Source organism: Corvus moneduloides, chromosome 21 (assembly GCF_009650955.1).
Source record: "Corvus moneduloides isolate bCorMon1 chromosome 21, bCorMon1.pri, whole genome shotgun sequence".
Classification (NCBI taxonomy): Eukaryota; Metazoa; Chordata; class Aves; order Passeriformes; family Corvidae; genus Corvus; species Corvus moneduloides.
The window spans coordinates 10884060-10896472 of NC_045496.1; the positions used below are offsets into that span (position 1 = coordinate 10884060).

At 60.1% G+C, this 12413-nt stretch overlaps 2 protein-coding genes across 2 annotated transcripts; one reads left to right on the top strand and one right to left on the bottom strand.

Annotated features, from left to right (window-relative positions):
- Positions 1–346: 346 nt before the first annotated feature.
- LOC116454474 (POU domain, class 5, transcription factor 3-like) lies at positions 347–5704 on the top strand. The gene is made up of 5 exons (XM_032131132.1): positions 347–878; positions 2477–2588; positions 2958–3088; positions 3620–3784; positions 4529–5704. Exons 1-5 carry the CDS (start codon positions 381–383, stop codon positions 4778–4780), a joined length of 1158 nt encoding a protein of 385 aa, XP_031987023.1. The 5' UTR covers positions 347–380; the 3' UTR covers positions 4781–5704.
- A 1350-nt stretch (positions 5705–7054) lies between these two features.
- Positions 7055–11070, bottom strand: FUT7 (fucosyltransferase 7). Its single transcript, XM_032131133.1, has 2 exons — positions 10475–11070; positions 7055–9087 (listed from the first exon to the last, which is right to left on the bottom strand). Exon 2 carries the CDS (start codon positions 9041–9043, stop codon positions 7997–7999), a length of 1047 nt encoding a protein of 348 aa, XP_031987024.1. The 5' UTR covers positions 9044–9087; positions 10475–11070; the 3' UTR covers positions 7055–7996.
- Between the last annotated feature and the right edge of the window lie 1343 nt (positions 11071–12413).

The window sequence follows — 12413 nt, forward strand, 5'->3', positions numbered from 1 at the left end:
CCCCGAGCAGCGTGGGGCAGGAGGGGTGAGAGGGACGTGGGTCTTCCCAAGTCCGGGACCGGAGGGGTGCGATGCCCCGCGGCAGGATAGGTGTCCTGCCCCTCCCTGTCCCATCAGGGCCGCCCAGTCCACCTCCCCGCCGGCGCTGGGTGCGGGCCGGCGCAGCCCCCTCCCATCGCACCTTCTCTCCGAGCCCCCCGCCCCCCCGGGGGATCAAGTTCACGCCCGACCCACCGATGCGGGGTCCAATGGGGCCGGAGCCCATCTCCATCCGGCCCGGCCCGGCCCCGCCGCTCTCAGAGGCCCCGGCGGCGCCGCAGCAGGGAGGCAGCGGCCGGCAGCCCCCGCATGGAGCCCTAGGGCAGCGGGCGGCGGGCAGCATGTTCAGCCCGGACGGGGGGCTGCCGGCCGCCCCCTTCGGCCTCCTAACCGACGCCGGACCTCCCTTCCCCCGCGGCAGCTTCGACGGGGCGCCCGCCCAGCCGCTCTTCTTCCCCTTCGCCGCCACCCCCGAGCCTGAGCCCGCCCGCGACCCGCCGCCGGCCCGCGCCTGGCTGCCCCCGCCCGGTCCCGCGCCGCCCGCCAAGGCGGAGGCGCGCCCGGGCCGGCCCTGCAGCCAGCCCGAGACCGAGCCCCGCACCGCCGCTTGCTGCGGCCCGGCCTGGCCGCCCCCGCCCTGGGCCGGCCCTCCGGCCCCCGGCCCAGCCGCCCTGCCCGGGCCACCGTTCCCTGGCCCGGCCGCCCCTGCCTTCCCTGGCTCCCAGCTCTGCCCCGCCGCGCTGCAGCCGGGCTCCGGCGGCCCCTCGGGGCTGGGCAGCAGCGGCAGCTCCAGCGGCGCTGCCAGCGAGGGCGGACACTCCAGCGACAGCGGTGAGGAGGTGAGACCCGACGGGACGGGGATGGGGCGGGCTGTCCTGCCCCGCTCCCGCCGTCCGCACACGGTATGTCCCTGGGGCTTTCCTCCCCGTCCGGAGCCCCGGTTCGCCGCCCCGTCGGCAGGAGCTGCCCGGCTGCTCTCGCGGATCGCCGAGACCCCGCCGGTGCCACCTGTCCGGCCCCGCCGTCAGGTGCCCCCGGGAGAAGCCCTGACCCGGCGCTGGGGCTCGTCCCCCATGTGTCAGAGTCTCCGCAGGGTGGAGAGCCTTGGGGAGACTGCTTTGGGGTAAGAAAGGGGGTTTTGGGAACTCGGGAGAGCAGCTTCCCGTACGTGATGCGGCGGGACAGTCCCGGGTAGCGATGCCGAAGGCCGGCTCCGGCGGGGTACTCGGGGCAACGCAGTGCCGTCACCGAGGGGTCCTGGCCAGCCCCCTCAGTCCCCTTCGGTCGGCTGCGTCCCCGGCCGCCCCTCCCGGAGGTCCACGGGCACTGAAGTTTGCTGGGGCAGAGACAGCCCGCAGATGAGGGCGGGAGGAAGACGGGGGCAGCAGTGCTGGTCCCCGGCACGACTGGATTTGTGGTTTGCGTTAGTTTTTAGTATTTTTTAATATTGACATAACACGAGTCCGCCCCGGGGACACCAGCGGCTGCCGATGCTGGTCCTTGAAGGGGTTGGGAGGATTTGCGCTGCCGCCGCCGGGTCGGAGCTGCGGGAGGTCCCACACCACGATGGGTGCGTGTGTGTCCTCGGGCCTCAACCGGCCGCGCTGGGGGGGGAGCGGTCACGAATGGCGTTTCCCAGCTGCGGGAAGGTGATGCAGGACGGCGATGTGAGACGACATCCCACCCCCGTGGGAGGGATGCTCCCAGTTTATCGGCGCCGATTTACGCCAGGAATTAAAAGCCGTGGCTCGGTGACAGGAAGAACGCCTGGAAAACCCGAAACTCCGCTGAAAACGTGGAAATTGGGTAAAAGGCTTCAAAATACCCCCGCAGAGGCTGAAGGGTGCACGACAGGAAGGTGGGAAGTGCCTGGGTAGCCGCTTGCCAGAAGGGAAGAGCTTGCTGGTGGCAACGAGGTGCTTAAATCCCACGCGGCTCACGGGCACTTTTGTCCCTCTCTTTACCGGAGCCTTTTCCCTGCTCTGGACGCAGGCGGGAGAGGTGGTGAGGGGCTGCCTCAGCCCGAGAGCCAGGGGAAGCGGCCCACGCCGCAGGAGAACTGAACCGTCCCCGTGCAGACATGTCGTGGGATGAGTGAGAATGGGGCGAATCTGGGGTTCAGCCAATGACCTCATCGCTGGTCCCTCTGGCCAGGCCAGGAGGGTGCGAGCCAGAGGACAAAGGGAACATTTCCAGGGCGTGTTGAGGCAGAGCGGGAGCTCTTGGTGCCCTTGTGCTGCCCTTGGACGCTGCCGCGCCGGACTGGGTTGAGCTGAGCAGTGTGCGTGGTCGCGGGGGTGCTGCGTGGGCCTGGTCGGTGTCAGTGCTGCCGAGGGCTCAGCCGAGCCCTCTTCTGCCGCTGTCTTTCGGGGACCCCGATCGACCCTGGACTTTGGGCGCGAGTTGTCCCCTCTCAGTGTCTTTCTGCCCCTGCCAGGATGCGCCAACCTCGGGAGAGCTGGAGCAGTTCGCCAAGGACCTCAAGCACAAGCGCATCATGCTGGGCTTCACCCAGGCTGACGTGGGGCTGGCGCTGGGCACGCTCTACGGTGAGGGGTCGGGGGAGGGCCCTTGCGTTACCCCACAGCTGGTGGGAAGGGAGAGGCCCGGGAGGGATTTGGAATCACCTGGGCTAACGATTTCTGCTCCTTAACGATCCGCAAAGGAGCCATCAAGCACCAGCCCCGGGGCTCCCGGAGGGGCACTCGAAGGTTCGAGCTCACGGGGAACTGGTTTAAAAAAGCTACAGTTGCTTATTGAGACGCGTTTCAGGGCTTTAAATCCCTACTGAAGGAGTGGGGAGAATCCCTTTCCTGGTCTCCCAGGAACAGGGAAAGCTTGGGGCCGGCCGATCCTGGGGAGCTGCTGGCAAGGGAAGCTGCGCAGTGTGTAATGCCCTGCCCGCCTTGCCCGCGCAGGGAAGATGTTCAGCCAGACGACCATCTGCCGCTTCGAAGCGCTCCAGCTCAGCTTCAAGAACATGTGCAAGCTCAAACCGCTGCTGCAGCGCTGGCTCAACGAGGCGGAGAACACGGACAACATGCAAGAGGTGCAAGGCTGAGGGGGGCTGGGAGCTGGGGTACCTGCAAGCCCTCAAGCCACAGATTCTCCTCCCTTTCCCACGTGTTTTCGGGGGGAGAAGAGGGGAACAGAAGGCATCTTGTGCCACAGCAGCATCTCGCTGCATGGCTTGAGTCTGGCTTGAGGGCGAACCACTGGGTATCACCTTCTGCCAGGCTGGGGGAGGGAGCCCAATCCCCCTGCAGACACCTTGTCATTGTGGCAGTTCCTGTTTAGGAGCAGCCGGGTCCTGCTGGAATCTCATAGACTGAATGTGCAACTTGCTGCTCCCTGGGGAATCGGGAGGGGAGGGGAGGGAACGCAGAAATATGTGTCCAGCCTCACTGCTGGTAGTGCTGGGGCACTGGGAATGACCCCAGCCACAGTGGAGTGATGCTCAGTGGAGAGTCACAGGGACACAGTCTGTCCTCTGAGCTCTGCAGCCAGCTACACGTGTGTCCCAAGCCTGGTGGAGACTCTTCCACCTGGTAACCCAACATATTCCCTCTCTCATTCCCAGATGTGCAATGCAGAGCAAGTACTGGCCCAAGCCCGGAAGAGAAAACGCAGGACCAGCATCGAGACCAACGTGAAAGGGACGCTGGAGAGCTTTTTCCGCAAGTGCGTGAAACCCAGTCCCCAGGAGATCTCCCAGATCGCCGAGGACCTCAACCTGGATAAAGATGTAGGTTGCAGGGGGGGAGGATGGGTGCCCAAATGGTACCAGCTCCTATGCCCCTGCCACTTTCATACTTTGGCTCAGAGCAAAAATGAAATACACATGGAGAGGTGTAAATAACTGCCCTTTAGATCTGCCAGACAGTTAGGATATATATGGCTCATCAATATGAAAAAGAAATACCCACCTGGTTCCAGAGAAGACTTTTGTTCACAGATTAAATATTTAAATTTAAGAGAGAAAAAAATAGTTCCCAGACCCAACAACAGGCATCTGTGTTTGTGTATATGCACATAAATATATAAAAGTAATCCTCTGATACTAATTCCTCCCTGAGGAAACTGATTTTTGCCCCCAAGAACCCACATAGAAAAGTTACAATGTTTTTCTTCTGAAGTGGAAACGCACCAGAAGAGAGACAAAACACAACCTACTAACAATACACAAGTTTGTGTATTAGCTTCATCTGGCTATGGCACCAGCCTTTGGAGGGGAACCTTTCTTTTGATTTGTTATCTTCTTTCCTATTTAACATTTGCCATTTCTGTCATCTCTCAACTCTGGAAGCAGTGAGAAAGTGGTCATGGCTAAAGTTTGTTGGAGCCCAGCCTAGCAAGGAATTGTGGCAGGGAGGGGGCTGGACCAGCAGGTTGGGGTGCTGTGGAGATGCCACCAGCAGAAGGGTCTCTTTGTCACCCAAATGGTGTGCCTGGGTCATGCCCTCACCCTTCTCTGTCTCCCTTCCCACAGGTGGTCCGGGTCTGGTTCTGCAACCGGCGTCAGAAAGGCAAACGGCTGCTGCTGCCCTATGGCAATGAGGCAGAGGGGATGATGTATGACATGAACCAGCCCCTGGTGCCCTCTGCCTTGCCCATCCCAGTGACGTCCCAGGGCTACAGCCTGGCACCCTCCCCTCCTGTCTACATGCCGACCTTCCACAAAGCCGAGATGTTCCCACAAGCGCTGCAGCCTGGGCTCTCCATGAGTAACAGTGGCCACTGAACCAGGGGCTGTGGGATTACTGCAGGTGGGCTGGTGCTCTGGAGAAGCCCCCCTTGCCCTGGGCTGACACAGGCACAGCCCTGCTTCTGCTTGCTGGGCTGATGTGTGGGGCTTTTGGGGTGTGAGGGGCTGAGAGCCTGGCGCAGGGATGGTGCCTGCTCTCTGCAGATGCTCCCAGTCCTTCCCAGTCATGTGAGCTTACTGGTCCCAGCAGCGCTGGCCCCCCCCTCTGACCTCACCTGGGGGCAGCTCCTGCCCCACTGCACCCTCTGAATCCACATGTGCCCAGGGCTCTTGAGCCTGTGTCTGGCCCCAGCCCAGCCGCTCTCCTGCAAGACCCAGAAAAAAGTATTTTTTAGATTTTGGGAAGGGTGGGGGGAGGGGGTGGTTTTATTATTTCTTTTAAAGGTTTTTGGTTGTAGTTTTTAAAAAGCAAAAATTTTTGTAGTGATCTAGTTTCCCAGGTGTCTCCTTCCGCCCTGTCACGTAGAGCAGGGCTGGGGTGCTGTGCCCAGGGCCAATGGCCCTGGTGGCTCTGCCCACCCTCCTGGGCAGCCAGGGTGAGCAGAGGGCTGGGGCAGGGGAGAAGGTGAGCCCCCCACCACCCCTCACCCCGTGGCACAAGAGGTCTTCACCTGATGAGGCTTGTTTGGGTTGGGGGGTTCCTCCCCAGCGCTTTGTGCCCAGCATTACCCCCAGTCCCCCAGGCCCTCCCTGCTCTCCAGTCACTGTCCCCCTACCCCAGCCCGGCTGCCCAGAGACCTTTCCCTGGAGGGCCCAGCCCAGGGGGCCTACACCACCCTGTCCATGCTGCTAGCCCCCCATGCCTTCCAGCCTGCTGTAGTTAATGATGATTTTTTAATTTTTTGTTCTTAATCACATTCCCTCTGGCAGTGAAATAAATCTCAGAGTTCTTAGAGGCAAGAATGAGTTAACCCTTTCCTTGCCTCCCTTTGCATCCCTGCTCCTGCATCCCAGCAGTTGAGGTTTGGCTGCATGCAGGGGCACAGCAGGGCTGGAACAAGGCACCCTAAGAAGGTGGACATGTCCCCACCATTCCAGCAATGCCCAGCTCTTGGCTGCCTGCAGCTTGGCCTCTCTCCACAACTGGTGGCATCTTGGCCCTGGAGTGGTACCAACTTGTCAGGGCTGTTGCCCCCCAAATCAGAGTGGGTCAAAAGTGAAGGGAGGGGGTCATCTTCCACCCAGTTTGAGCTGCTGGTTTGCTGTAGCTGCCTCTGGGAAGGTTGGAAGCAGTGTGAACTTACTCGTAGGTTGCTCCAGCAGCTGCCAGGCTCAGAGAAAAGGACTAAGGAGAGAATGTAGCAGGGTGGGCAGTGAAGAGGTCTGGAAAGCTGGGGCTGTCCTCATTGTAGTATGATGTCGATATGGGAGGGATGTATGTTCCCATATGTGTGGTCCAGATGACGCAGTCTCTGGTGGGGTGATAACAACCCAGTCATGCAGGTCCACTGGGCACTGAGAGCTGAGCTGGTGGGGTCAGGGGTGTCTAGGGGATGACCCTTCACTTTTTCCCACCACAGCCTCTCAGTTGGTTTGCCCCCAGTCCCATTCTCTCAAGGGCCCTTCCCCTGAGCAGAATGAAATCCCCAACCAAGCCTGTAAGGAAATTTCTGCAAAGCCCTGTTTGATGGCTGGTAGCTGGGGCTTTGCTCTCTAGGGCTGCCTGGAATAGGGGCACTGCAGGCAGCTGCTCACAGGGCACCTTGGGACCCTGCAAAGGGCTGGGCTGGGCTAGATGCCAGCCCTGTGGGGCAGGGTCCCCTGGGTGGCATCCACCAAAAACTGCCCCCTGTTGCTGCTGCCCAGTGCTGCCTGGTGCTTTAGGGGTGCAGGAGGCTGGCAGAGTCAGGAGCAGAAATGTGGGACAGATGCCATCTCCTGAAGGTTTGCTTCTCCACATTTCCACTATCTGGTTTTCTGCTTGCAGCCATGCGAGAGCTGCAATCCACCATAGGACCCCCACATCCTGCTACCCTGGCATCCCCTGCCCATGAGTACCCAGCATCTGTCTGTGGGCACCCACAGCCCCTCCTGTTCCACTTCTGGTTGACCCAGAAAACAACAAAGCGGAAATCAGAAGCCACAGAAGTCAGAAGAGCACAGTGTGCCCGTCCAGCTGCCACCTCACCAGGGCTGGGCCAGGGGAGGGATGTCCCCTCTGCCAACTCTCAGTCCTGCTGGGCACCCGGCAGCTCACAGGGTGGCAGAAGTGGGGTTTGGTGACTTCAGGGAAGAAAACTGGAAAGGAAACCTGTGACAAAAAGAGTTGTTTATATCAAGGGAGTTGATGGCACTGACTAGAGGGGCAAAGAGCAAGGCACAGATGGAGCAGTCATGTCTGACTCCATGTCCTGTGACATGTCCTGTCACTCAACCCCTATATCACCACTGATTCCAGATGGGTGCTTCCTCTTGAGATGCCTGTGGTGCAGGGTGTGCAATGTGCAGGGTGCCCATGGTGCAGGGTTTCCACAGTGTAATGTGTGCATATGCAAGTTGCCCACAGGACTGGCTTTGCTTCGGGCTTGTGCAAGCCTCCAGAGGCTGCCAGCTCACTGGCTTCCTGTCACATCAGGGAGGGAGTGACAAACCACAGTGTCCCTCTGCCTGCCTGGTGGCACTGAGATTGCTCTGAGAGCATCCGCTGTCCTGTGCCTCCTCACTGGCACGGTGACACCCACGGCTCGGGTGGGGGCAGGAAATGGGTGCTGTTGGGAAGGGGGGGAGCAGACGCTGTTCTTCCTCCCTGGCCACGGGGTAACGGACCCCTGCCCCGGGCTGACCATTGCTCCTCCAGCCCAGCCACAAATGTTACCAATGGTGGCAGGACTTAGGCACTCAGCAGAAGGTGCTGGGGGGACATTGAGGATCACAGGGAAAGGCTGAGCCACCCACCACCCCCCTGCCCTGCCCATACCACATGCACAGTCTCAGCAGCACTGTGCTGCTTTTTTCCAAAGCACCCTCTGGTCCTGCCAGCACCCTGGCAAGGTGTTCAGTGTTGGGTCGGGATGATAAGTCCTGTTTCACAAGAAAGGAAGTCATAGGGAGTTGCTTGAAGTCCCAGTGTGGCAACAGCGGGGTTGGGAGGAGAGTGGGGACTCCTGTCCTTGCTCCACGTCCTATGTGCAGGTGGGTGCTGCACACACCTCCCACCCCTGCCTGGATTCATCCCAAGGGTCCCGGCATGCACTAGGAGTTGAACCAGCTCTGCAGGTCGGGATAGAGGCGGCCACGGGGCAGGTGGGGGTAGGCCATGCAGATGGTGCAGATCCGCTCCCTCCAGTCAGTGAAGAGCTTCACGCTGAACCTCCTCTGCCAGGCAAAGAACTGCTGGTAGCGGCTGGAGTTCATGGTCTTCAGGAAGGTGGCCAGCTCCTCCAGGGAGCCAAAGTCATTGACATGGATGAAGGAGTCTGCAGGAACAAATTGCTCATAGTTGGCCCTGGGTGGCCCCAGCACCACAGGCACGGTGCCAGCCAGCAGTGAGTTCCTCCAGAGTTTCTCTGTGATGTAGTCCCGGTGGATGGAGTTCTCGAAGGCCAGGTAGAACCTGGACTTGGATATTGTTGGCAAGAGGCAGTCCTTGCAGAGGGGCTTGTTGTTTGCTTTGCCATATATATTCACATGGAGGTACTTGGAGAGGTTTCTGTAGACCTCAGCTCTTTTCTGAGTCCTGTGGTAGTTGCTGATAACCCAGGACACCAAGTTGGTCTTTGCGGGGATGTTCACAGTGGCTGACCGGTTGGGCACAAGCTTGCCATAGGGGATGAAGATGTCCGAATCCTGTCTGTAGGTCATCACCCAGTTGAAGGTCTGGTTCCATTCTGCTAGAGCTCTAGTGTGGGAGGGGGACTCCAGGGAGACCCACACCCAGTTCTGCCCCGGCAGCCTCTCCTTGGGCAGTCTGTCCCGGCCAGGCTGGAGCCTGGAGTGGAAGAACACCACCACATCGGCCTGGTGCAGGAGCTGCCGCTCTGTGGTGAGCTGGCAGCCTGTGATGCCATACAGCTCACGGCACACGTCCCTGCTGACATTGGGGACCTGCTTTGAGGGCCATTCCCACACCAGGATCACCAGTGGCTCCCCGTGTTTAGAGTCTTCTCCAGACCCCTTGGAGGGGTTGAGGAAGAGCCTCAGGTTCCAGAGGGTGGTTACAAACAGTCCGGCAGTGACCAAGGCCTTCACACCAGGCCGGCCCCATGGAGACCATCGCAGCAGCAATGCCCAGGTCACCATGGTGGTGGGTTGGCTGTCACCTCATGGGGTGACAGAGCTGACACCTGTGAGAGAGGAGAGGCCACCGAGGGCCATCAGTTCAGCTTGCCAGGGGTGACGGGGGATGGGGAGGCACTGGTGCCAGAGGGGCCAGAGAAAGGGCTTCTCCATGCTGGGCCTCAGCATCACCCCAGGACCCTCTGCTTCCCTGTGTCACAGAATTCCCCATGCATCTGGTGTCACGCCAGGGTGGCCTTTGTTCATGCTCCTGCAGTCCCTGGTGACCTTAGGGGGAGCAGAGATGCTGCTGGGAGGTGCAGAGCTGATGGCAAGTATTCCCTGTGCCCTTCTGCCCCACCTGGCTGGCCCTACTACAGGCAGTCTTTTCTTGCTCTGTGCCTCAGTTTCCCCACCTGACAAGCAGCCACAGTCTCAGTCTTCACTTCTTGCTTTGCCCAGAATAGGTCAAATCTAATATGCAGCCAGCCTTGCCACTGCTGTGCACCAAAGGACAAGAGGGAACATCCCAGTCCCACCTGAATAGCCCCATGGTGAGGCCTTAGCTGCAAAATGGGGAGACTCTGAAGTCCAAAACTCTGACGAGGGCTGGTTTTGGGAGTGTCCTGCCCAAGAATTGCTCCCTCACCCCAGTATTCTCCTGTGGCAATGGCAACGCAATTCCCAGGCTCGAGGTGCCCTCCCCAGGTCAGGGTGCTCTCCCCAGCCCCTAAGGGCATCAGGAGCCCCAGCAGGCTGGGAGCTCATAGCCTCAGTGCCCCAAACACTCACGTTTTATATTCAGGATGTCAGAGATGGCCAGTGCTGTCAGAGCTGTTTAACCAGCAGCACTGCTGGGAGCAGAGCAGTGGCGGAGGTGGTGAGGGGGATGGTTGGCTGCACTGAGGACCAGCCGCCAGCTTAAGCCCTCTCTGGAGCGCTGGTCCCACTGCAGGGCTCAGAGCGTTCAGCAGCAAAGGTGGTTTCCCCTTTTCTGGAAACCTCTGGAAATGCGGGCTGCCTGAGCCCCGCTGCCAGCTGGGGCTGAGTCCCTGCTTCCAGGATGGAAACCTCCTGGAAAGCAGTGCCCTACTTTCCCACCCACCCCAGCACTGCCACTTGGCTGCAAAAAATCCCTTCCCCACCTTGGCCCACTCCGTCTGTCCTGCTAAAATATATGAGCTAAGTTTAGGCTCCAGACAAATCTGGCATGGGAAGCAGAAAGGGCTGGGAAAGCTTTGCTGGTTCCTTGAACTGCACATCAGTGCTGCAGGTCCCTGTCTCCAGCAGCGGGAATATTGCTCCTGTTTTGGGGATGTTGCCCCTGTTTTGGGGATGCTGCCCCTATTTTGGGGATGCTCTGAAAGGGAAACCCCTGCTCTATCAGTGGTAGGGGCCACCCCATTTCTCAGCCCCTCTCCCCTCAGCGGTCAGTAATGTTGAACTCAGACTTACTGTGGTGGAGGTGTGCAAGGTGCGAGGTGCGTCTGCCCGGGCGCTGCCGTGCTGGGCTGGGGCACTCAAGGGCTTCCTCTTTCTTGCCTTGTCCCAGCCCCACGGGCAGATCCTTCCTGCCCCACGTGGCAGCTGGCACACCCCACTCCCAGCACTTCCCCTGCAGTGCACTGGGGGGTGGGTACCCTGTGACTGGGTGGGTGCCCCACAGTTGGGTGGATACCCTCTGGCCGAATGGGCCCCATGGCCCCATGGCCCAAAACAAGGTGGGTGCCCCGTGGCTGAGAAGGTGCCCTCAGCCTTGACTAGGTGCCACCCATCTGCCACCCGCAGCTTGGTTGCAAACAGGATACCAACTCCCACTGACTCATCCTGAAACCATCAACTAACAGCTCTGAAGTGCCACAGAGCCCCGGGCACTGTCCTGTCCAGGATGTTTCCTGCCAAAAGGGGAAGCGGGCACGTGTGAGCCTCAGCAGTGTGTGCACAGAGAGCTGCCTCCTCTGCCCCTGCCCCACTTCTGCCCTGCTCCCAGTCTGGCTCAGTTGTGTCCTTTGCTGGCACTGCTGTTCAGGACCCAAGTCTCCATGAAAGCCAAAATGAGATGGGTAAACCGAGGCGGAGGTAAGGAGGGGAGCATCGAGGTATGCAGCACTGCCCCAGAAGCTGGCAAGGGTATGCCCTATGCCTTGGCACACACAGAGCAGGGAACAGGGCTTCAGACTGCTCCCTGGGGGTTCTCAGGCTGCTCCAGTGCCCCTGGGATCTGCACCCTCATTCCTGCTGGCTGCCAGCCTCTTGGGATCCCTGTTGGGCACAATGCCATGCCACCGTGCCAGGGTGTAGCAGGGCTCTGCGGTTTCAGTGACACCCCAGGACGTTTCCTGTCGTCTTTTCTCACTCCTTTTCTGCATTTCTTCCCCTGCATGACTGAGAGCCCATATATCATAGTCCATGGGCACCATTCCCAGCCTTGCCTGCCCTAGCCCTGCTGGTTGTGGGCAGTAGTCCCTGCCTGGCTGGAGCATTCAGCATCATCCTGTTGCTGTCCCATAGCTTGAGGGCCCAGGGCCACAAGGGCTGGGGCCACTCCCCCCCATGGAGGACAGCACTGGGGACAGCATTTCCATAGGGCATTCACGATGGCTGGTAGAGCAGCAGGGAGCTTTTCCCTGGCACTTAATAGCTGTCATGTGCAGGTGCTACCCCAGGACACCCTGGGTGCAGGGACAATGCCCTGGGAGGACTTGCAGCCAGTAGATCCAAGCACCCTGTCCCTGTGGCCCAAGGGACATGGCTCTGAGCCAGGCAGGGAGCCAGGGCCAATGCTGCCTGTGTGGGCTGGGCAGAGATCAAGGCCAGGGGCCAGGCCATGGTACCATCAGGACAGCACCAGCACAGAGCAGGGAGATGCATGTGTGTGGGTACTGCCATCTGTAGATGACTTCACACAGAGAGAGGAGCTTGGCCACCCCACAAAGAAGTCCCCTGAGAGGTGCTCAGGGCTCCATGTCCCCACATCTTCAGGACCCCTGGTCCATGAAGGAGATGGGCCACAGGGTCTTTGGAGCTTCTAGCCCATGGAGGGGATGAGCCCTGGGTCCTTGGAGGAGATGTGCCACCATGTCCCCGGGACTGTGCTGCCCTGTGGTACACTGCTAGGTCTATGTCTTGCTGGCTTTTTGGGGATTCTATGGCCATGCCAAACAGAAGAGCAGCTGTGAAGCTCTCCAGGACCCACCCACGGGCAGGAGGAGGGGAGGAGCAGGAGATCCAGGTCAGGACTTTGACCCACCCACAGGTCCCCCCACTGTGCCACTCCAAGCTGGAGACCCACTCTGCTGCAGGACAGGGGTTTTGAGGTGCTCCTTGTGTGGGCTGGGGGCAAACCATGCACAGTTCTTTGCTGGGAGCCAAGGGTGACTGCATCCGTCATTCC